Consider the following 25,061-nt stretch of genomic DNA (forward strand, 5'->3'; position numbering starts at 1 on the left):
AGTCTCACAATTGTCTCCTTTCTGCAATCCACATCCCAGGGGTGGACAACTGGGAAGCGTATTTTCTGAGCAGGCAGACCTTTCATCCCGGGGAGTGGGTTCTACATCCGGAAATATTCACAATAACAACCATCAGATGGGGGGTTCCAGAATTGGATCTGATGGCATCTCATTTAAACGCCAAGCTTCCAATGTATAGGTCAAGATCAAGAGACCCTCCATCAGCTCTGATCGACGCTCTGACAGTCCCCCGGGACTTCTATCTGGCTACCTGTTTCCTCTGTTTGCTTTTCTTCCTCGAATAATTGCTCGTATCAAACAGGAGAGGGCATCAGTGATTCTAATAGCTCCTGCCTGACCTCGCAGAATCTGGTTAGTGGATCTGGGGAAGATGTCATCTCTTCCCCCTTGGAGGTTGTTTTTGAGGAAGGACCTTCTACTTCTGGGTCCCTTCCTCCACCCAAATCTAGATTCCCTGAAGCTGACTGCTTGGAGATTGAACGCCTAGTCTTGGCTAGTTGTGGGTTTTCTGAGAAGGTCATTGATACCATGCTTCAGGCTTGTAAACCTGTTACTTGCAAAATTTACCATAAGGTATTTCGTAAATACCATTATTGGTGCAAATTGAAGGGTTTTTCTTGGAGTCGGGGTGAGAATCTCTCGCATTTTGTCTTTTTTTTTTCATCAGGAGGGCCTGGAGAAAGGTTTGTCACCCAGTACTCTGAAGGGTCAGATTTCTGCTTTGTCTATCCTTTTACTCAAACGTCTGGCAGATTTGCCAGATCTTCAATCTTTTGTTCAGGCCTTGATCAGAATCAGGCCTGTGTTTAAACCTGTTGCTCCTCCATGAAGTCTTAACCTTGTTCTTAAAGTTTTGCAGCAAGCTCTATGCATGCAGTTGATATTAAGTTATCTTGGAAAGTTTTGTTTCTCCTTGCTATTTCTTCTGCTTGCAGAGTTTCCAAGCTTTCGGCTCTGCAATGTGATTTTCCCCTATCTTATTTTTCATGCGAATAAGTTGGTCCTTCGTACTAAGTTGGGATTTCTTCCCAAGGTAGTATAGGATCACAATATCAATCAGGAATCGGGAAATTGTTGTTCCTTCCTTTTTGTTCAAATCCTTCTCAGATGGAGCTTCTGTTGCATAACCTGGACGTTGTGCATGCTCTAAAATTTTATCTTCAAGCAACTAAGGATTTTTGGCAATTTACTGCCCTATTCGTTCTTTTCTCTGGTAAGCGTAAGGGTCTGAAGGCCACTTCTACTACTTTCTCTCTAGTTTAGAAGTCTTACCTGTTCAGCTTATGAGAACAGCTGGACTACAGCCTTGTGAGTGAATTACGGCTCATTCCACTAGGGCGGTCTCTTCTTCCTGGGCCTTCAAAAATGAAGCATCTGTGGCGCAAATCTGCAAGGCGGCTACTTGGTCCTCACTGCATACTTTTTCCAAATTCTACAGATTTGATACTTTTGCCTCAGCTGAGGCTTCTTTTGGGAGAAAGGTTCTTCAAGCGGTGGTGCCTTCTGTTTAGGCCCGCCTGTCTTGTTCTCCCTCCCTTCCATTCTGTGTCCTCTAGCTTGGGTATTGGTTCCCACTAGTAATTGGAATGGATTTGTGGGCTCTCCATACCATTGGAAAGAAAATAAAATTTATGCTTTCCTGATAAATTTCTTTATTTCTGGGCATGGAGATTCCACGACCCGCCCTTAATTTGTGTTTTTTTGTATAAACCTCAGGCACCGCTATACCCTTGTGTCATCATCTTTTTCCATTTTCCTTCGGTCGAATGACTGGGGATTATGGGTATGGGAGTGACACTTAACAGCTCTGCTGGGCTGTTCTTTGCTTCCTCCTGCTGGCCAGGAGTTGAATTTCCACTAGTAATTGGAATGGATTTCTGGACTTTCCATGCCAGGAAAGAAAGAAATGTATCAGGTAAGAGAGGATAGCCTAGCCCAGCTCAGCCCACTTGATATGGTGTTCCTGCAGCAGCTTTGAATACAATGAGCTCTTACCAGCTGTTTGCCTGAGTACATAATATCTTTATTTATTTATTTTTAGCCCCACCCCCATGGCCTCAATCATGGTTGGAGCTGGCTAGCACACATGTTAAATACTGAGCCGCTGTCGGATATCACTCCAACTCTTCTCTTCGACTTTTTAGAGGTAAAAACGTTAATCTTAATACAGATTTTTTGTTTTTTATCTATGATCTTTGCTAAATGTTTTAAATGAAGTGTGCTGGTGTGTGTTTAGTAACCGTATATATGATTTTAATATTAGATATATTTTAGTGCTGTCTGGGATCAATGGATAAATCCATATGCAATAATTCCACAGCACTAAAAAAAAACTTTATTATAGTTTTATAGTCATATAAAATTGTTAACGGGTTTTCTGGAATATGAACCCTGTTTCTGCTTTGCTCTGGAAGTTACACTCAGGGCGTTTTAATTTGATTCTGCCATTGGCCTAAAATTAGGTCGGGAACTCCTTGGCACATGTAGTGCTTAACAACACGGCACTAAGTAAGCGTGTGTGTGTGTGTGTGTGAGACTTCTCGACCATTGTCGAAACCATTGTACATGTGAGTTGTAGTGCGCAACAACGCAGCAATGTGTAAGCGTGGGTGTGTGAGACTTCTCATGTTCTAAACCATCACACACGTGAGTTGTAGTGCGTAACACGGCAATGAGTAAGCGTGGGTGTGTGAGACTTCTCATGTTCAAAACCATAGCACACGTGTCGGGAGAGGCGTGTGAGATAGTGATTGTGTTGGGTTGAGAGTGGGTTATTGTGTGTGCATGAGAGTGCCAGCACATTTTCTTACTGGTTTGTAACTGTTAAGACTGCTTTCTTTCATCAGTTGATGAGTGTACACGAGTTATGTATGGGAATATTCCCCTCCTGACCACTAGGAGTAGGCAAAAAAACGCAACACACCATAGCTTTAAATATCTCTGATTTCACATGTTCCTCAGTCATTTTATTTTGCCTCCTTGATGAGGAGTGATGTGAAAGTGAAGTGCAAGATCTACTCATTGTTTGAAAAGGGATCCTATAATTTATCTGGTCTACAGTAAGATGCTCCCTGTGGGTCCACAGCCTTCCCAAGGGAAATGTGGACTTGTCCACCATTCCCCTGGCTACTGTGAGATGATCCTTGTGGACTCACAGCCCTCCCCAGGTGAAACGTGCATTTGTCCACCAATCCCTTGGTCTACAGTGAGATGATCCTTGTGGATTCACAGCTCTCCGCAGTTGAAATGTGCACTTGTCCACCAATCCCTTGGTCTACAGTGAGCTGCTCCTTGTAGGATCTTGGATAAAAGATATCACCAGCGCCAAAAATGCTACCACACAAGCTCCTCCCCAATGTGCAAGACCTCGCAACCAGATCTCAAATTAAGGAATTAAAATGTGCTATGAAGGAGCGCTAAAAACCTCCCAGTGGGGATAATTGGCTAAAGGTGGAGCCAGTAGGTATAACAGATGCGTGAGTAAAAAAGGAACTAGGGTCGGAAATGCAGGATTTAAAAAATATACAATTTAATTCAAAGTCCTAAAAAACAGATGTGTGTATGTATCACAATAATAGAAAACAATTAAACAATAAGTTAAAACAATCGGTTTGGAACCATAAAATTGCTCTTATGATCTATCTAAAAAAGAGACTCTATGCCAAACTCATTGGTGGTAAGCAGTTACAGACGTAAGTAGCATTTCAATGAGCTAAAATCGAGTTGTGAATGCTAGAAATAACTTAACATATGCAGTTAAATACATTGAGTGGTGCAGTATCCTATATAAAACAAAATGTGTGATGAGATAGCTTATCAAAAAGGATTCAATAAAGTGAATTGTACTGTGTCCTATATAAACAACCTCTATAAAACATCCTTAATAAAACATCCTTGGTGTAGCGAGAGTCCAAAAGAATATAATCCAAATGTGGGCGTGAATGTCCAATTATGTCCAATGGTGAGTCCAATAAAATGTGGATAAATCCGTGTAGAGTGGTGAAAAAATGTAAAATATATGAAAAATATAAAAAAATTAAAAAATATATAATATAAAAAATGTAATAACAAAATGTGTCCGTGAGCAAAAAATCAGGTGTACACCTAAAAAATGTGTAAAACTGTCACTGAAAAATGTGTTTGTTCTTATGCTGTATAAAAAATGTTGTGTGGTCCCAGAATGAGTAGTATCCTAAAGTGAAAAGTGCCTTAAAGATGTTTTTTCTCTAGAGATTTTTCTCTTTCAAGTGAGGTTTTTCAAAGTGTAGATTATCGTCGGTGTCCTATAAGAAATAAACAGACACAGTGCAATATTGCTACTATAAATGGGAGAAATTGGTATTAAACTTACCAATGAAAAGAACCTGAGCCATAATACCAGTGGTGTCTACGCGTTTCGTTCTCAGAGGACCTTTCTCAAGACTTGAGAAAGGTCCTCTGGAACCGAAACGCGTAGACAACACTGGTATTACGGTGGTCCTGCAGAAGATTTAAATGTTAAGAGCTTAACTGCAGACACGGTTAGTATTCTATTTTCATTTTATTATATTTTGTAGATAATATCCTATACCCAAACATTTTGATATGATGAAAACACTAGCTTAAATGTCACAGTATTTAAGGTGATGAATGATACTCACCCTGCTTTATAATAACAATGTGGATGTTTCGCCTTCAGGTCCTCTGACTAACACAGTAAGATTCGTATGGTAGGACAATATATTTACTATTCTCTTTTCTGTGAACTATTAATAACAAGGGACTGTTAATACAAATTATATTGTTTTCTCTTTCCATGGGTACTAATGCACAATTCATATTGATTAGCCCATACCTAGTATGACTCATTTTTAACTTGTTGGTTTATTAAGATCATGAAACCCCTAACGGAATGGACACATGCCTTGTTGGTGCAATGTCCCAAACTCTTTGAATGTTAGAACTCTTGTCTTATATTTGTACAAGGCTATTTCTATGTGCTTGGCTACATGATTTTTCTTTTCACCGTGCGCAGTGAGGTGTATCATTTATTTGTCTTCACTATTGGTTATAAATTAAAAAATAAATAAAAAGTAAGGTTAAGCTTAGATCTGCAGGGTGTTTTTATTTTCTTTTAGCAACCTAAGACTCTGGAAGCTTTCTCCTCTGCCCAGAGTTCTGGTTGCTTCAAATCTTCCTAGACGTCCAGCCCTACTTGGTCTAAAAACAATCTTTCTTTCTAATTACACGGTGAGTCCACGGATCATCCTAATTACTGTTGGGAATATCTCTCCTGACCAGCAGGAGGTGGCAAAGAGCACCACAGCAAAAAACTGTTAAATACTACTCCCCTTACCCACAATCCCCAGTCATTCTCTTTGCCTGTAGTAGTTGCAAGGAGGTGTCTGTGTGATTTTCTGCATTTAAGAGTTTATTTTCAAAGCAGGACAAGATGTTCTGATCTTTGCTAAGGGTCTAGCTGTATTCCTTTTCAGTCTCTTCAGTCTCTTCAGTAGAGCATCGGTGGCTTTTAAGCATTTGGGAACTTGAGGGGTATAATCCCCTCTGTGCCTTCCAATTGATTTATTGCTGCCCTTGTGAGAAAGCTTGTTTGAGTTTGCACAGTCTTTTCTATTTTCACAGGTCCATAGGAGGACTGTGTCTCTTAAACTTTGTAAGCTTTTTTGGTAAGTGCTATGTTATGTTTCATATTCTTATATTGGCACTTAAACAGTTAATCTGTTTTTTTAGTGAGAGGGTAATGGTGGCTCAGGATTGTTTGTTACTTTATATGCTAGTCTGTGGTTTTGGCTAAAAAAAATCCCCAGGGAAGAGTTGTGTGTCCGGGTGTTTTGTGACGTTTTTTGTGGGCGGGGCTTGCTTAGGCGGTAGTTTTTGCGTGCTTTTTTTATACCGGAAGTGTCAGTTTTATTTTAGTGCGGCTCTGGGCTGTGTACAAGTGGCTGTTTTTCTTGCAGATCGGTTTTCAGTCCGGATCGTTCCTATTTTCCTCCGTTCGATCAGCAGGTTCAGGTGGGCACTTCAGCAATCTGGCTGAGGTGTAGAAGTGCCCATATTTCTTTATTCATTTGTGCATAGTTATTTTTATAAAGTTCAAGTATGTGGTATTAACGTTACTTTATCTCTTTAAGGGATAGTAACGTCTTTTTTACTTCTTTTTTTTCAAGAGAGTAAATTTATAAATTTGGGATTTATTTTGATGGACCAAGAGGCCCTGCAAAATGTTATTTGTACTCTGGGGGCTAATGTGGAACCTCCTATTCCTTTCTGTTGAGAGAACATTGCGTTATAAAGATAAACTTTTTGAGTCTGAGCCGTCATTGTCTAGGGAGGATGCTGTTCATGTTCAGCCTTGTACTCAGGCATCCCTACCCTTGTCTGCCTCACATGCATTGCCCTCTGTATCCTCTCATGCTCCAGCTGGAGTTTCTTTGCAAGATATGGCTACTTGTATATCTTCTGCAGTTTCTGAAGCTTTATCTGCTTTTCCTATGTTGCAGGGGAATCGTAAGAGGAAATGTAAGAATTTAGAGACCTCTGTTTCAGGGGTGACTTTTTCTAATGTCTCTTCTCAGAAGTCTGAGGAAGAGGATTCTTTAATGTCTGAGGTTGAGATTTCAGATTCTGACAGTATATTTTCTTCTTCTGATGCTGAAGTTGTGTCATTCAGATTTAAATTAGAGCACCTCCGTTTGTTTTTGGTTTTAGCTACTTCGGATGATTCTGATTCTATGGTTGTAGTGGCTCCTAAGAAATCAAGTAAACTTAATAAATATTTTTATGTTCCCTCCGCAGTGGAGGTATTTCCTGTTCCTGACCATGCTTCAGAGATTATTGTGCGGGAGTGTGAGAAGCCTGGGATTCCTTTTTCCCCTTCTCCAATTTTTAAAAAGATGTTTCCTATTGCTGATTCTATTAGAGATTCTTGGCAAACAGTGCCTAAAGTGGAGGGAGCTATTTCCACTTTGGCTAAGAGAACTACTATTCCTATTGAGGATAGTTGTTTCTTCAAAGATCCTATGGATAAGAAGCTTGAAGCTTTACTAAAAAGGATGTATTTTTACCAGGGGTTGCAGTGGCAACATGCTGTGTGTATTGCTACTGTCACTGGCGTGGCAGCTTATTGGTTTGATGCATTGTCTGATTCTATTCGGTCAGACACTCCTCTTGAAGAGATTCAGGATAGGATTAAGGCTCTTAAATTGGCTAATTCCTTTATTTCTGTTGCTTTTCTTCAAGTTATTAAACTAGGGGCAAAGAATTATAGCTTTGCAGTTTTGGCTCACAGAGCTTTATGGTTAAAATCCTGGTCTGCGGATGGTTCTTCTAAATCTAAGCTTTTGTCTATTCCTTACATGGGTAAGACTTTGTTTTGTCCAGGTTTGGCTGAGATTATTTCCGATATTACGGGAGGTAAGGGGCATTTTCTCCCTCAGGATAAGAGAAATAAACAGGCGTTCTTATTCTTTGTCCAGGACCTTTCCGATATGGGAGTGATAGTTCCAGTTCCTATTCAGGAGCAGGTTCTGGGTTTTTATTCCAATCTGTTCGTAGTTCCCAAAAAAGAGGGTGCCTTCCGTCCTATTTTGGATCTCAAGAGTGTGAACAAGTTTCTCAGAGTTTCATCTTTCAAGATGGAAACTGTTCGTTCTATTCTTCCTTTAGTTCAGGAGGGTCAGTTCATGACCACAGTGGATTTAAAGGATGAATATCTGCAAATTCCTATCAACAATGATCATCACAAGTTTCTGAGATTTGTGTTTCTAGACAAACATTTTCAGTTTGTGGCTCTTCCATTTGGTCTGGCAACTGCTCCCAGGATTTTTTCAAATGTTCTGGGAGCATTATTGGCGGTTCTATGGTTGCAGGGTGTTGCAGTGTCGCCTTATCTGGAAGATATTCTGGTTCAGGCGCCATCTTTTCAACAAGCAAGCTCCCACACAGAGATATTGTCTTTTCTGCGCTCCCACAGTTAGAAGGTGAATTTAGGAAAAAGTTCCATGATTCCGGCTACAAGAGTGGTATTTTTGGGAACCATTCTAGATTCTCTAGAAATGAAGATTTTTCTGACAGAGATCAGAAAATTTTTCAATTTGCGTCTTATTCTTCAGGCCTCTCCTCGGCCGTCAGTGGCTCAGTGTATGGAGGTCATTGGTCTGATGGTGTCAGTTATGGACATCATTCCGTTTGCTCAGTTCCATCTCAGGCCTCTGCAGCTATGCATGCTCAGACAATGGAACAGGGATTATGCAGATCTGTCTCCAAAGATTGTTCTGGATCAAGAGACAAGAGATTCTCTTCCGTGGTGGTTGTCTCAGGATCTTCTCTCCCAGGGAACCTGCTTCCGCAGACCTGCCTGGGTGATTGTGTCCACGGATGCCAGTCTGTTGAGTTGGGGAGCTGTCGGGCTTATTATAGGCTCAGGGTCTTTGGTCTAGCAATTTTCAATGCTCTTTTGGCCTGGCCTCAGTTAGCTTCAGCCCAGTTTATCAGGTTTCAGTCAGACAATATTACGTCAGTAGCTTACATCAATCATCAGATAGGAACTCGGAGTTCATTGGCCATGACAGAGGTAGCCAGGATTATTCAGTGGACAGAGACCCATAATTATTGTCTGTCCGCGATCCACATTCCAGGGGTGGACAATTGGGAAGCAGATTTTCTAAGTCGTCAGACTTTTCATCCGGGGGAGTGGGAACTTCATCCGGAGGTGTTTCCAGCTTGAGTCTCAGGTGGGGGGAGCTGGATCTCATGGCATCTTGTCAAAATGCCAAGCTTCAGAGGTTTGGGTCAAGGTCTCAAGATCCTCAGGCAGTATTGATATACGCTAGACGTAGGTTCCAAGGAACTGCCAGAGCATCTGTTTTTCCTCTGTTCGCTCTCCATCCACGGGTCATTGCTCAAACAGGAGAAGGCATCAGTGATTCTCATTGCTCCGGCGTGGCCTCGCAGAATTTGGTATGCGGACCTGGTGGAGATGTCATCTCTTCCACCTTGGAAACTTCTGTTAAGGAAGGACATTCTTCTTCCAGGGCCCTTTCTTCATCCAAATCTCATTTCTCTATAGCTGGCTGCTTGGAGTTTGAACGCTTGATTTTTATCTAAACGTGGTTTCTCTGAATCAGTTATTGAGACTGATTAAGGCTCGTAAGCATGTGACTAGAAAGATTTATTATAAGATTTGGCATAAATATTTGTATTGGTCTGAATCTAGAGTTTTTTCTTGGAATAGAGTTAAAATTCCTAGGATTTTGTCTTTTCTCCAGGAGCGTTTGGAGAAGGGTTTATCTGATAGTACCTTGAGGGGTCAAATTTCTGATTTATCTATTTTGTTACATAAATGTCTGGCAGATGTGCCAGATGTTAAGTCTTTTTGTCAGGCTCTAGTTAGTCAGGCCTAGGATTCAATTTGCTACTCCTCCATGGAGTCTTAGTTTGGTTCTTGAAGTTCTTCAGCATGCTCCCTTTGAGCCTATGCATTCTTTGGATATTAAGATTTTATCCTGGACAGTTTTGTTTTTGGTTGCTATTTCTTCAGCTCATAGAGTTTCAGAAATTGGATTCTCCTTTTCTTATTTTTCATTCTGATAAGGTAGTTCTGCGTACTGCCTTAGGTTTTCCTCCTAAGGTGGTTTCGGATAGGAATATTAATCAGGAGATTGTTGTTCCTTCCTTATGTCCTAATCCTCCTTCTCATAAAGAACGTTTGTTGCACAATCTAGATGTGGTTCGTGCTTTAAAGTTTTATTTGCAGGCAACTAAGGATTTTCACCAGTCTTCTTCCTTATTTGTTGTTTATTCTGGGAAAAGGAAGAGTCAGAAGGCTACTGCTACTTCTTTCTTTTTGGTTGAGTATTATTCTTTGGCTTATGAGACTGCGGGACAGCAGCCTCCTGAAAGAATTACGGCTCATTCTACCAGGTCGCAAAATGTGGATGTTTATTGCGTCATTCTTGGCGCAATAATTTTTTTGGCGCAAAGGTACGTCCGGTGACGCAAATTCATAATTTCCGGCATCTTAGTTGGCGCCGAGTTTCCTTGCACAAGGTTGCGTCTGCAATGACGCGGGTGTGTCATTTCCGGAAGTTGTTAGCGCCAAAAAAAAAATAATCATTATTTAAAACCTCATTCCTATATGCCTCTTGCCTTTTTCTATGTCAGAGGGCTATGCTGTTTGCATTTTTTCCCATTCCTGAAATTGCCATACAAGGAAATTGATAATTTTGCTTTATATGTTTTTTCTCTTACATTTGCAAGATGTCTTAATCTGATCCTGTCTCAGAAACGACTGTTGGAACCCTGCTGCCTGATAACCGTTCTACCAAAGCTAAGTGTATCTGTTGTAAATTTGTGGAGATTATATCTCCAGCTGTGGTATGTAATAGTTGTCATGATATGCTTTTAAATGCAGATAATGTATCCATCGGTAATAGTACAATGCCTGTTATTCATTTGGCTTATGAGATTGCGGGACAGCAGCCTCCTGAAAGAATCACGGCTCATTCTACTAGGGCTGTTTCTTCTTCCTGGGCTTTTAAAAATGGAGCTCCTATGGAACAGATTTGCAAGGCTGCTACTTTGTCATCTTTACACACTTTTTCAAAATTTTACAAACTTGATACTTTTGCTTCGGCTGAGGCTTCTTTTGGGAGAAAGGTTCTTCAAGCAGTGTGGTGCCTTCCGTTTAAGTTAACTGTCTTGTCCCTCCCTTATCATCCGTTTCCTCTAGCTTGGGTATTGGTTCCCAACTGTAATTAAGATGATCCGTGGACTCACCGTGTCATTAGAAAGAAAACATAATTTCTTTCATGTAATTAGCAAGAGTCCATGAGCTAGTGACGTATGGGATATACATTCCTACCAGGAGGGGCAAAGTTTCCCAAACCTCAAAATGCCTACAAATACACCCCTCACCACACCCACAAATCAGTTTTTACAAACTTTGCCTCCTATGGAGGTGGTGAAGTAAGTTTGTGCTAGATTCTACGTTGATATGCGCTCCGCAACAGGTTGGAGCCCGGTTTTCCTCTCAGACATGAATGTCAGAGGGATGTGAGGAGAGTATTGCCTATTTGAATGCAATGATCTCCTTCTACGGGGTCTATTTCATAGGTTCTCTGTTATCGGTCGTAGAGATTCATCTCTTACCTCCCTTTTCAGATCGACGATATACTCTTATATATATATATATATATATATATATATACCATTTCCTCTGCTGATTTTCGTTTCAGTACTGGTTTGGCTTTCTACAAACATGTAGAGTGTCCTGGGGTAAGTAAGTCTTATTTTCTGTGACACTCTAAGCTAAGGTTGGGCACTTTTTTAATAAAGTTCTAAATATATGTATTCAAACATTTATTTGCCTTGACTCAGGATGTTCAACATTTCCTTATTTTCAGACAGTCAGTTTCATATTTGGGATAATGCATTTGAATCAATCATTTTTCTTACCTTAAAAATTTGACTTTTTTTCCCTGTGGGCTGTTAGGCTCGCGGGGGCTGAAAATGCTTCATTTTATTGCGTCATTCTTGGCGCTGACTTTTTTGGCGCAAAAAATCTTTTCTGTTTCCGGCGTCATACGTGTCGCCGGAAGTTGCGTCATTTTTTACGTTCTTTTGCGCCAAAAATGTCGGCGTTCCGGACGTGGCGTAATTTTTGGCGCCGAAAGCGTTTAGGCGCCAAATAATGTGGGCGTCTTAGTTGGCGCTAAAAAAATATGGGCGTCGCTTTTGTCTCCACATTATTTAAGTCTCATTTTTCTTTGCTTCTGGTTGCTAGAAGCTTGTTCCTTGGCATTTTTTCCCATTCCTGAAACTGTCATTTAAGGAATTTGATCAATTTTGCTTTATATGTTGTTTTTTCTCTTACATATTGCAAGATGTCTCACGTTGCATCTGAGTCAGAAGATACTTCAGGAAAATCGCTGTCTGGTGCTGGAACTACCAAAGCTAAGTGTATCTGCTGTAAACTTTTGGTAGCTGTTCCTCCAGCTGTTGTTTGTATTAATTGTCATGACAAACTTGTTAATGCAGATAATATTTCCTTTAGTAATGTACCATTACCTGTTGCAGTTCCATCAACATCTAATGTTCAGAGTGTTCCTGATAACATAAGAGATTTTGTTTCTGAATCCATCAAGAAGGCTATGTCTGTTATTCCTCCTTCTAGTAAACATAAAAAATATTTTAAAACTTCTCTTTATACAGATGAATTTTTAAATGAACATAATCATTCTGATTCTAATGACTCTTCTGGTTCAGAGGATTCTGTCTCAGAGGTTGATGCTGATAAATCTTCATATTTATTTAAAATGGAATTTATTCGTTCTTTACTTAAAGAAGTACTAATTGCTTTAGAAATTGAGGATTCTGGTCCTCTTGATACTAAATCTAAACGTTTAGATAAGGTCTTTAAATCTCCTGTGGTTATTCCAGAAGTTTTTCCTGTTCCTGGTGCTATTTCTGAAGTAATTTCCAGAGAATGGAATAATTTGGGTAATTCATTTACTCCTTCTAAACGTTTTAAGCAATTATATCCTGTGCCGTCTGACAGATTAGAATTTTGGGACAAAATCCCTAAAGTTGATGGGGCTATTTCTACCCTTGCTAAACGTACTACTATTCCTACGTCAGATGGTACTTCGTTTAAGGATCCTTTAGATAGGAAAATTGAATCCTTTCTAAGAAAAGCTTATCTGTGTTCAGGTAATCTTCTTAGACCTGCTATATCATTGGCTGATGTTGCTGCAGCTTCAACTTTTTGGTTGGAAACTTTAGCGCAACAAGTAACAGATCATGATTCTCATAATATTATTCTTCTTCTTCAACATGCTAATAATTTTATCTGTGATGCCATTTTTGATATTATCAGAGTTGATGTCAGGTTTATGTCTCTAGCTATTTTAGCTAGAAGAGCTTTATGGCTTAAAACTTGGAATGCTGATATGTCTTCTAAATCGACTCTACTTTCCATTTCTTTCCAGGGTAACAAATTATTTGGTTCTCAGTTGGATTCTATTATCTCAACTGTTACTGGTGGGAAAGGAACTTTTTTACCACAGGATAAAAAATCTAAGGGTAAAAACAGGGCTAATAATCGTTTTTGTTCCTTTCGTTTCAACAAAGAACAAAAGCCTGATCCTTCATCCTCAGGAGCAGTTTCAGTTTGGAAACCATCTCCAGTCTGGAATAAATCCAAGCCTTCTAGAAAAGCAAAGCCAGCTTCTAAGTCCACATGAAGGTGCGGCCCTCATTCCAGCTCAGCTGGTAGGGGGCAGGTTACGTTTTTTCAAAGAAATTTGGATCAATTCTGTTCACAATCTTTGGATTCAGAACATTGTTTCAGAAGGGTACAGAATTGGTTTCAAGATAAGACCTCCTGCAAAGAGATTTTTTCTTTCCCGTGTCCCAGTAAATCCAGTGAAAGCTCAAGCATTTCTGAAATGTGTTTCAGATCTAGAGTTGGCTGGAGTAATTATGCCAGTTCCAGTTCTGGAACAGGGGCTGGGGTTTTTTTCGAATCTCTTCATTGTACCAAAGAAGGAGAATTCCTTCAGACCAGTTCTGGATCTAAAAATATTGAATCGTTATGTAAGGATACCAACGTTCAAAATGGTAACTGTAAGGACTATCTTGCCTTTTGTTCAGCAAGGGCATTATATGTCCACAATAGATTTACAGGATGCATATCTGCATATTCCGATTCATCCAGATCATTATCAGTTCCTGAGATTCTCTTTCCTGGACAAGCATTACCAGTTTGTGGCTCTGCCGTTTGGCCTAGCTACAGCTCCAAGAATTTTTACAAAGGTTCTCGGTGCCCTTCTGTCTGTAATCAGAGAACAGGGTATTGTGGTATTTCCTTATTTGGATGATATCTTGGTACTTGCTCAGTCTTCACATTTAGCAGAATCTCATACGAATCGACTTGTGTTGTTTCTTCAAGATCATGGTTGGAGGATCAATTCACTAAAAAGTTCGATTCCTCAGACAAGGGTAACCTTTCTGGGTTTCCAGATAGATTCAGTGTCCATGACTCTGTCTTTGACGGACAAGAGATGTCTAAAATTGATTTCAACTTGTCGAAACCTTCAGTCACAATCATTCCCTAAGGTAGCCTTATGCATGGAAATTCTAGGTCTTATGACTGCTGCATCGGACGCGATCCCCTTTGCTCGTTTTCACATGCGACCTCTTCAGCTCTGTATGCTGAATCAATGGTGCAGGGATTACACAAAGATATCTCAATTAATATCTTTAAAACCGATTGTACGACACTCTCTAACGTGGTGGACAGATCACCATCGTTTAATTCAGGGGGCTTCTTTTGTTCTTCCGACCTGGACTGTAATTTCAACAGATGCAAGTCTTACAGGTTGGGGAGCTGTGTGGGGATCTCTGACGGCACAAGGAGTTTGGGAATCTCAGGAGGTGAGATTACCGATCAATATTTTGGAACTCCGTGCAATTTTCAGAGCTCTTCAGTCTTGGCCTCTTCTGAAGAGAGAATCGTTCATTTGTTTTCAGACAGACAATGTCACAACTGTGGCATACATCAATCATCAAGGAGGGACTCACAGTCCTCTGGCTATGAAAGAAGTATCTCAAATTCTGGTTTGGGCGGAATCCAGCTCCTGTCTAATCTCTGCGGTTCATATCCCAGGTATAGACAATTGGGAAGCGGATTATCTCAGTCGCCAAACGTTGCATCCGGGCGAATGGTCTCTTCACCCAGAGGTATTTCTTCAGATTGTTCAAATGTGGGAACTCCCAGAAATAGATCTGATGGCGTCTCATCTAAACAAGAAACTTCCCAGGTATCTGTCCAGATCCCGGGATCCTCAGGCGGAGGCAGTGGATGCATTATCACTTCCTTGGAAGTATCATCCTGCCTATATCTTTCCGCCTCTAGTTCTTCTTCCAAGAGTAATCTCCAAGATTCTGAAGGAATGCTCGTTTGTTCTGCTGGTAGCTCCGGCATGGCCTCACAGGTTTTGGTATGCGGATCTTGTCCGGATGGCCTCTTGCCATCCGTGGACTCTTCCGTTAAGACCAGACCTTCTGTCGCAAGGTCCTTTTTTCCATCAGGATCTCAAATCCTTAAATTTAAAGGTATGGAGATTGAACGCTTGATTCTTGGTCAAAGAGGTTTCTCTGACTCTGTGATTAATACTATGTTACAGGCTCGTAAATCTGTATCTAGAGAGATATATTATAGAGTCTGGAAGACTTATATTTCTTGGTGTCTTTCTCATCATTTTTCTTGGCATTCTTTTAGAATTCCGAGAATTTTACAGTTTCTTCAGGATGGTTTAGATAAAGGTTTGTCCGCAAGTTCTTTGAAAGGACAAATCTCTGCTCTTTCTGTTCTTTTTCACAGAAAGATTGCTAATCTTCCTGATATTCATTGTTTTGTACAAGCTTTGGTTCGTATAAAACCTGTCATTAAGTCAATTTCTCCTCCTTGGAGTTTGAATTTGGTTCTGGGGGCTCTTCAAGCTCCTCCTTTTGAACCCATGCATTCATTGGACATTAAATTACTTTCTTGGAAAGTTTTGTTCCTTTTGGCGATCTCTTCTGCCAGAAGAGTCTCTGAATTATCTGCTCTTTCTTGTGAGTCTCCTTTTCTGATTTTTCATCAGGATAAGGCGGTGTTGCGAACTTCTTTTGAATTTTTACCTAAGGTTGTGAATTCCAACAACATTAGTAGAGAAATTGTGGTTCCCTCATTATGTCCTAATCCTAAGAATTCTAAGGAGGAATCGTTGCATTCTTTGGATGTTGTTAGAGCTTTGAAATATTATGTTGAAGCTACTAAGTCTTTCCGAAAGACTTCTAGTCTATTTGTTATCTTTTCCAGTTCTAGAAAAGGCCAGAAAGCTTCTGCCATTTCTTTAGCATCTTTGTTGAAATCTTTAATTCATCATGCCTATGTCGAGTCGGGTAAAACTCCGCCTCAAAGGATTACAGCTCATTCTACTAGGTCAGTTTCTACTTCCTGGGCGTTTAGGAATGGACCTTCGGTTGATCAGATTTGCAAAGCATCAACTTGGTCCTCTTTGCATACTTTTACTAAATTCTACCATTTTGATGTATTTTCTTCTTCTGAAGCAGTTTTTGGTAGAAAAGTACTTCAGGCAGCGGTTTCAGTTTGAATCTTCTGTTCATGTTTTTCATTAAACTTTATTTTGGGTGTGGATTATTTTCAGCAGGAATTGGCTGTCTTTATTTTATCCCTCCCTCTCTAGTGAATCTTGCGTGGAAAGATCCACATCTTGGGTAGTCATTATCCCATACGTCACTAGCTCATGGACTCTTGCTAATTACATGAAAGAAAACATAATTTATGTAAGAACTTACCTGATAAATTCATTTCTTTCATATTAGCAAGAGTCCATGAGGCCCACCCTTTTTTGTGGTGGTTATGATTTTTTTGTAAAAAGCACAATTATTCCAATTCCTTATTTTATATGCTTTCGCACTTTTTTCTTATCACCCCACTTCTTGGCTATTCGTTAAACTGATTTGTGGGTGTGGTGAGGGGTGTATTTGTAGGCATTTTGAGGTTTGGGAAAATTTGCTCCTCCTGGTAGGAATGTATATCCCATACGTCACTAGCTCATGGACTCTTGCTAATATGAAAGAAATGAATTTATCAGGTAAGTTCTTACATAAATTATGTTTTATGCTTACCTGATAAATTAATTTCTTTCTTGACACAGTGAGTCCACGGCCCGCCCTGTATTTCAGACAGTTTATTCTTCTATAAACATCAGGCCCCTCTGCACCTTATATTACTTCCTTTCTCCTTTTTCTCCAACATAGGTGTGTCCGGTCCACGGCGTCATCCTTACTTGTGGGATATTCTCTTCCCCAACAGGAAATGGCAAAGAGCCCAGCAAAGCTGGTCACATGATCCCTCCTAGGCTCCGCCTACCCCAGTCATTCTCTTTGCCGTTGCACAGGCAACATCTCCACGGAGATGGTTAAGAGTTTTTTGGTGTTTAAATGTAGTTTTTATCCTTCAATCAAGTGTTTGTTATTTTAAAATAGTGCTGGTATGTACTATTTACTCTGAAACAGAAAAGAGATGAAGATTTCTGTTTGTAAGAGGAAGATGATTTTAGCAAACGTTACTAAAATCGATTGCTGTTTCCACACAGGACTGTTGAGATGAAATAACTTCAGTTGGGGGAAACAGTTGGCAGACTTTTCTGCTTGAGGTATGACTGGCCACATTTCTAACAAGACTATGTAATGCTGGAAGGCTGTAATTTCCCCTATGGGGACCGGTAAGCCATTTTCTTAGATTAAGTAAAAGAATAAAGGGCTTCATAAGGGCTTAAAAAACTGGTAGACATTTTTCTGGGTAAAACGATTACTTTGCTAAGCATATTTTGCAGATTATAACTCTTAATAGTTATTATAATCTTGGGGATTGTTTTAAAAAAACGGCAGGCACTGTATTGGACACCTTTTTCAGATGGGGGCCTTTTCTAGTCATAGGCAGAGCCTCATTTCTTTCATGTAATTAGCAAGAGTCCATGAGCTAGTGACGTATGGGATATACATTCCTACCAGGAGGGGCAAAGTTTCCCAAACCTTAAAATGCCTATAAATACACCCCTCACCACACCCACAATTCAGTTTTACAAACTTTGCCTCCGATGGAGGTGGTGAAGTAAGTTTGTGCTAGATTCTACGTTGATATGCGCTCCGCAGCAAGTTGGAGCCCGGTTTTCCTCTCAGCGTGCAGTGAATGTCAGAGGGATGTGAGGAGAGTATTGCCTATTTTGAATGCAGTGATCTCCTTCTACGGGGTCTATTTCATAGGTTCTCTGTTATCGGTCGTAGAGATTCATCTCTTACCTCCCTTTTCAGATCGACGATATACTCTTATATATACCATTACCTCTGCTGATTCTCGTTTCAGTACTGGTTTGGCTTTCTACAAACATGTAGATGAGTGTCCTGGGGTAAGTAAATCTTATTTTCTGTGACACTCTAAAGCTATGGTTGGGCACTTTGTTTATAAAGTTCTAAATATATGTATTCAAACATTTATTTGCCTTGACTCAGAATGTTCAACTTTCCTTATTTTTCAGACAGTCAGTTTCATATTTGGGATAATGCATTTGAATTAATCATTTTTTCTTACCTTCAAAAATTTGACTCTCTTTTCCCTGTGGGCTGTTAGGCTCGCGGGGGCTGAAAATGCTTCATTTTATTGCGTCATTCTTGGCGCGGATTTTTTTGGCGCAAAAATTCTTTTCCGTTTCCGGCGTCATACGTGTCGCCGGAAGTTGCGTCATTTTTTTGACGTTATTTTGCGCCAAAAATGTCGGCGTTCCGGATGTGGCGTCATTTTTGGCGCCAAAAGGCATTTCGGCGCCAAATAATGTGGGCGTCTTGTTTGGCGCTAAAAAAAATATGGGCGTCGCTTTTGTCTCCACATTATTTAAGTCTCATTATTTATTGCTTCTGGTTGCTAGAAGCTTGTTCACTGGCATTTTTTTCCCATTCCTGAAACTGTCATTTAAGGATTTTGATCAATTTGCTTTATATGTTGTTTTTTTCTATTACATATTGCAAGATGTTCCACGTTGCAACTGAGTCAGAAGTTACTTGAGGAAAATCACTGCCCGGGGCTGGAGCTACCAAGCTAAGTGTATCTGCTATAAATTTTTGGTACCTGTTTCTCCAGCTGTTGTTTGTATTGCATGTCATGACAAACTTATTAATGCAGATAAAATTTCCTTGAGTACTGTTATATTACCTGTTGCTGTTCCGTCAACATTTAATTTTCAGAGTGTTCCTGATAAACATAAGAGATTTTATTTTTTAAATCCATTTAGAAGGCTATGTCTGTTATTTCTCCTTCTAGTTTACATAAAAGTCTTTTAAAACTTCTCTTTTTTTTCAGATGAATTTTTAAATGAACATCATCGTTCTGATACTGATAATGGTTCTTCTGGTTCAGAGGTTTCTGTCTCAGAGGTTGATGCTGTTAAATCTTTTTATTTGTTCAAGATGGAATTTATTCGTTCTTTATTTAAAGACGTATTAATTGCTTTAGATATAGAGGATTCTGGTCCTCTTGATACTAAATCTAAACGTTTAAATAGGTTTTTTTTTTTTAAATCTCCTATATTTATTCCAGAAGTGTTTAATCTCCCTGATGCTTTTTCTGAAGTAATTTCCAGGGAATGGAATAATTTGGGTAATTCTTTTACTCCTTCTAAACGTTTAAGCAATTATATTCTGTGCCATCTGACAGATTAGAGTTTTTTGGGACAAAATCCCTAAGGTTTGGGGCTGTCTCTATTCCTGCTAAAATGTACTACTATTCTTACGGCAGATAGTACTAAATTTAAGGATCCTTTAGATAAAAAAAATTGAATCCTTTCTAAGAAAAGTTTACTTATGTTTAGGTAATCTTCTTAGACCTGCTATATTTTTACCGGATGTTGCTGCAGCTTCATCTTTTTGGTTAAGAGTTTTAGCGCAACAAGTATCAGATCATAATTTTATAGCATTATTTTTTCTATAACATGCTAATATTTTATTGGTGATACCATCTTTTGATATCATTTGAGTTGATGTCAGGTATATGTCTCTAGCTATTTTAGCTAGAAAAGCTTTATGGATTTAACTTGGAATGCTGATATGTCTTCTAAAGTTAACTTTGTTTTTCCCTTTCTTTCCAGGGTAATAATCATTTTTTCGTTCTTTTTCTCATAATAAGGAGCAAAAGCCTGATCCTTCATCCTCAGGAGCGGTTTCAGTTTGGAAACTATTTCCAGTTTGGAATATATCCAAGCCTTATAGAAACCTATAGTCAGCTCCTAAGTACCCATGAAGGTGCGGCCCTTTTTTCCAGTTCAGCTGGTATGGGGCAGATTACGTTTTATTCAAAGGAGTTTGGATCAATTCCGTTCTCAATCTCTGGTTTCAGAACATTGTTTCAGAAAGGTACAGAATTGGCTTCAGTTAAGGCCTCCTGCTAAGAGATTTTTTTCTTCCCGTGTCCCAGTTAACACAGCAAGGCTCAGCATTTCTGAAATGTGTTTCAGATCTAGAGTTGGCTGGAGTAATTATGCCAGTTCCAGTTCTGGAACAGGGGCTAGGGTTTTATTTTATCTCTTCATTGTACCAAAGAAGGTCAATTCCTTCAGACCAGTTCCGGATCTATCAATATTGAATCGTTATGTATACCAACATTCAAGATGGTTACTGTAGGACTATTCTGCCTTTTGTTTAGCAAGGGCATTTTATGTCTACAATAGTTTTGCAGGATGTGTATCTGCATATTCCGATTCATTCAGATCACTTTTAGTGTTTGAGATTCTCTTTTTAGACAAGCATTACCAGTTTTGTGGCTCTACTGTTTGGCCTAGCTTCAGTTCCAAGAATTTTTTTCAAAGATTCTCGGTGCCCTTCTTTCTGTATTCAGAGAACAGGGTTTTTGTATTTCCTTATTTGGACGATTATCTTGGTATTTGCTCAGTCTTCTCATTCAAAGAATCTCATGCTATTCGACTTGTGTTGTTTCTTCAAGATCATGGTTGGAGGATCAATTTACCAAAAAGTTCATTGATTCCTCAGTCAAGGGTAATCTTTCTGGGTTTCCAGATAGATTCAGTGTCCATGACTCTGTCTTTAACAGACAAGAGACGTTTAAATTGTTTTCAGCTTGTCGAAACCTTCAGTCACAATCATTCCCTTCGGTAACCTTATGCATGGAAATTCTAGGTCTTATGACTGCTGCATTGGACGCAATCCCCTTTGCTTGTTTTTCACATGCGACCTCTTCAGCTCTGTATGCTGAATCAATGGTGCAAGGATTACACAAAGATATTTCAATTTATATCTTTAAAACCGATTGTTCGACACTCTCTAACGTGGTGGACAGATCACCATCGTTTAATTCAGGGGGCTTCTTTTGTGCTTCCGACCTGGACTGTAATTTCAACAGATACAAGTCTCACAGGTTGGGGAGCTGTGTGGGGATCTCTGTCGGCACAAGGAGTTTGGGAATCTCAGGAGGTGAGATTACCGATAAATATTTTGGAACTCCGTGCAATTTTCAGAGCTCTTCAGTTTTGGCCTCTTCTGTAGAGAGAATCGTTCATTTGTTTTCAGACAGACAATGTCACAACTGTGGCATACATCATCAAGGAGCGACTCAACGTCCTCTGGCTATGAAAGAAGTATCTCGAATTTTTTTGGTTTGGGCGGATTCCAGCTCCTGTCTAATCTCTGCGGTTCATATCCCAGGTGTAGACAATTGGGAAGCGGATTATCTAAGTCGCCAAACGTTGCATCCGGGCGAATGGTTTCTTCACCCAGAGGTATTTCTTCAGGTTGTTCAAATGTGGGAACTTCCAGAAATAGATCTGATGGCGTCTCATCTAATCAAGAAACTTCCCAGATATCTGTCCAGATCCCGGGATCCTTAGGCGGAGGCAGTGGATGCATTATCACTTCCTTGGAAGTATCATCCTGTCTATATCTTTCCGCCTCTAGTTCTTCTTCCAAGAGTAATCTCCAAGATTCTGAAGGAATGCTCGTTTGTTCTGCTGGTAGCTCCGGCATGGCCTTACAGGTTTGGTATGCGGATCTTGTCCGGATGGCCTCTTGCCAGCCGTGGACTCTTCCATTAAGACCAGACCTTCTGTCGCAAGGTCCTTTTTTCCATCAGGATCTCAAATCCTTAAATTTTAAGGTATGGAGATTGAACGCTTGATTCTTGGTCAAAGAGGTTTCTCTGACTCTGTGATTAATACTATGTTACAGGCTCGTAAATCTGTATCTAGAGAGATATATTATAGAGTCTGGAAGACTTATATTTTTTGGTGTCTTTCTCATCTTTTTTCTTGGCATTCTTTTAGAATACCGAGAATTTTACAGTTTCTTCAGGATGGTTTAGATAAGGGTTTGTCTGCAAGTTCCTTGAAAGGACAAATCTCTGCTCTTTCTGTTCTTTTTCACAGAAAGATTGCTATTCTTCCTGATATTTATTGTTTTATACAAGCTTTGGTTCGTATAAAACCTGTCATTAAGTCAATTTCTCCTCCTTGGAGTTTGAATTTGGTTCTGGGAGCTCTTCAAGCTCCTCCCTTTGAACCTATGCATTCATTGGTCATTAAATTACTTTCTTGGAAAGTTTTGTTCCTTTTGGCCATCTCTTCTGCCAGAAGAGTTTCTGATTTATCTGCTCTTTCTTGTGAGTCTCCTTTTCTGATTTTTCATCAGGATGAGGTGGTGTTGCGAACTTCTTTTTGAATTTTTACCTAAAGTTGTGAATTCCAACAACATTAGTAGAGAAATTGTGGTTCCTTCATTATGTCCTTATCATAAGAATTCTAAGGAGAAATCATTGCATTCTTTGGATGTTGTTAGAGCTTTGAAATATTATGTTGAAGCTACTAAGTCTTTCCGAAAGACTTCTAGTCTATTTGTTCTCTTTTCCGGTTCTAGAAAAGGCCAGAAAGCTTCTGCCATTTCTTTGGCATCTTGGTTGAAATCTTTAATTCATCTTGCCTATGTTGAGTCGGGTAAAACTCCGCCTCAGAGGATTACAGCTCATTCTACCAGGTCAGTTTCTACTTCCTGGGCGTTTAGGAATGAAGCTTCGGTTGATCACATTTGCAAAGTTGCAACTTGGTCCTCTTTGCATATTTTTACTAAATTCTACCATTTTGATGTATTTTCTTCTTCTGAAGCAGTTTTTGGTAGAAAAGTATTTCAGGCAGCAGTTTCAGTCTGAATCTTCTGCTTATGTTTTTTATTAAACTTTATTTTGGGTGTGGATTATTTTCAGCAGGAATTGGCTGTCTTTATTTTATCCCTCCCTCTCTAGTGACTCTTGTGTGGAAAGATCCACATCTTGGGTAATCATTATCCCATACGTCACTAGCTCATGGACTCTTGCTAATTACATGAAAGAAAACATAATTTATGTAAGAAATTACCTGATAAATTCATTTCTTTCATATTAGCAAGAGTCCATGAGGCCCACCCTTTTTTGTGGTGGTTATGATTTTTTTGTATAAAGCACAATTATTCCAATTCCTTATTTTATATGCTTTCGCACTTTTTTATCACCCCACTTCTTGGCTATTCGTTAAACTGAATTGTGGGTGTGGTGAGGGGTGTATTTATAGGCATTTTAAGGTTTGGGAAACTTTGCCCCTCCTGGTAGGAATGTATATCCCATACGTCACTAGCTCATGGACTCTTGCTAATATGAAAGAAATGAATTTATCAGGTAAGTTCTTACATAAATTATGTTTTTCGCGCCACTAATGCGCAGTTGTTTTTGGAGAGCAAGGCATGCAGATGCATGTGTGAGGAGCTAAGAACCACTGAAAAAGCTTATAGAAGGCGTAATTTGGTATCGTATTCCCCTCTGGGCTTGGTTGGGTCTCAGCAAAGCAGATACCTGGGACTGTATAGGGGTTAAATGTAAAAACGGCTCCGGTTCCTTTATTTTAAGAGTTAAAGCTTTCAAATTTGGTGTGCAATACTTTTAAGGCTTTAAGACACTGTGGTGAAGTTTTGGTGAATTTTGAACAATTCCTTCATACTTTTTCACATATTCAGTAATAAAGTGTGTTCAGTTTAAAATTTAAAGTGACAGTAACGGTTTTATTTTAAAACGTTTTTTGTGCTTTGTTGACAAGTTTAAGCCTGTTTAACATGTCTGAACCATCAGATAAGCGATGTTCTATATGTATGAAAACCAAGGTTTCTCCCCATTTAAATTTATGTGATTGTGCCATAGTGTCCAAACAAAGTAGGGACAATGATGCCACAGATAATGATATTGCCCAAGATGATTCCTCAAATGAGGGGAGTAAGCATGATACTGCATCATCCCCTTCTGTGTCTACACCAGTTTTGCCCACACAAGAGGCCCCTAGTACATCTAGTGCGCCAATACTTATTACCATGCAACAATTAACGGCTGTAATGGATAATTCTATTGCAAACATTTTATCCAAAATGCCTACTTATCAGAGAAAGCGCGATTGCTCTGTTTTAAACACTGAAGAGCAAGAGGACGCTGATGATAACTGTTCTGACATACCCTCACACCAATCTGAAGGGGCCAGGAGGGAGGTTTTGTCTGAGGGAGAAATTTCAGATTCAGGAAAAATTTCTCAACAAGCTGAACCTGATGTTGTAACATTTAAATTTAAATTAGAACATCTCCGCGCACTGCTTAAGGAGGTATTATCTACTCTGGATGATTGTGACAATTTGGTCATTCCAGAGAAATTATGTAAGATGGACAAGTTCCTAGAGGTTCCGGTGCCCCCCGATGCTTTTCCTATACCCAAGCGGGTGGCGGACATAGTAAATAAGGAGTGGGAAAGGCCCGGCATACCTTTTGTTCCTCCCCCTATATTTTAAAAATTATTTCCTATAGTCGACCCCAGAAAGGACTTATGGCAGACAGTCCCCAAGGTCGAGGGGGCGGTTTCTACTCTAAACAAACGCACTACTATTCCTATAGAAGATAGTTGTTTCAAAGATCCTATGGATAAAAAATTAGAGGGTTTGCTTAAAAAGATGTTTGTTCAGCAAGGTTACCTCCTACAACCAATTTCATGCATTGTTCCTGTCACTACGGCAGCGTGTTTCTGGTTTGAAGAACTAGAAAAGTCGCTCAATAAAGAATCTTCGTATGAGGAGGTTATGGACAGAGTTCATGCACTTAAATTGGCTAACTCTCTTTTATTTTAGATGCCGCTTTGCAATTAGCTAGATTAGCGGCGAAAAATTCAGGGTTTACTATCGTGGCGCGCAGAGCTCTTTGGCTAAAGTCTTGGTCAGCGGATGTGTCTTCCAAGACAAAATTGCTTAACATCCCTTTCAAGGGTAAAACACTGTTTGGTCCTGATTTGAAAGAGATTATTTCAGACATCACCGGGAGAAAGGGCCACGCCCTCCCTCAGGATAGGTCTTTTAAGGCTAAAAATAAGCCTAATTTTCGTCCCTTTCACAGAAACGGACCAGCCTCTAATTCTACA

At 39.7% G+C, this 25,061-nt stretch overlaps 1 protein-coding gene across 1 annotated transcript in view; it reads left to right on the top strand.

Moving 5' to 3' along the window:
- The window catches only part of GLE1 (GLE1 RNA export mediator), a 241,962-nt gene that overhangs the window by 185,172 nt on the left and 31,729 nt on the right, over positions 1-25,061 (top strand). The window contains exon 13 of the mRNA XM_053695875.1: positions 2,063-2,167. Coding sequence (XP_053551850.1) covers positions 2,063-2,167 — 105 coding nt within the window. The remainder of the gene's footprint in view (positions 1-2,062; positions 2,168-25,061) is intronic.

The sequence above is a fragment of the Bombina bombina genome, chromosome 12 (genome assembly GCF_027579735.1).
Source record: "Bombina bombina isolate aBomBom1 chromosome 12, aBomBom1.pri, whole genome shotgun sequence".
In the NCBI taxonomy this organism is placed as follows: Eukaryota; Metazoa; Chordata; class Amphibia; order Anura; family Bombinatoridae; genus Bombina; species Bombina bombina.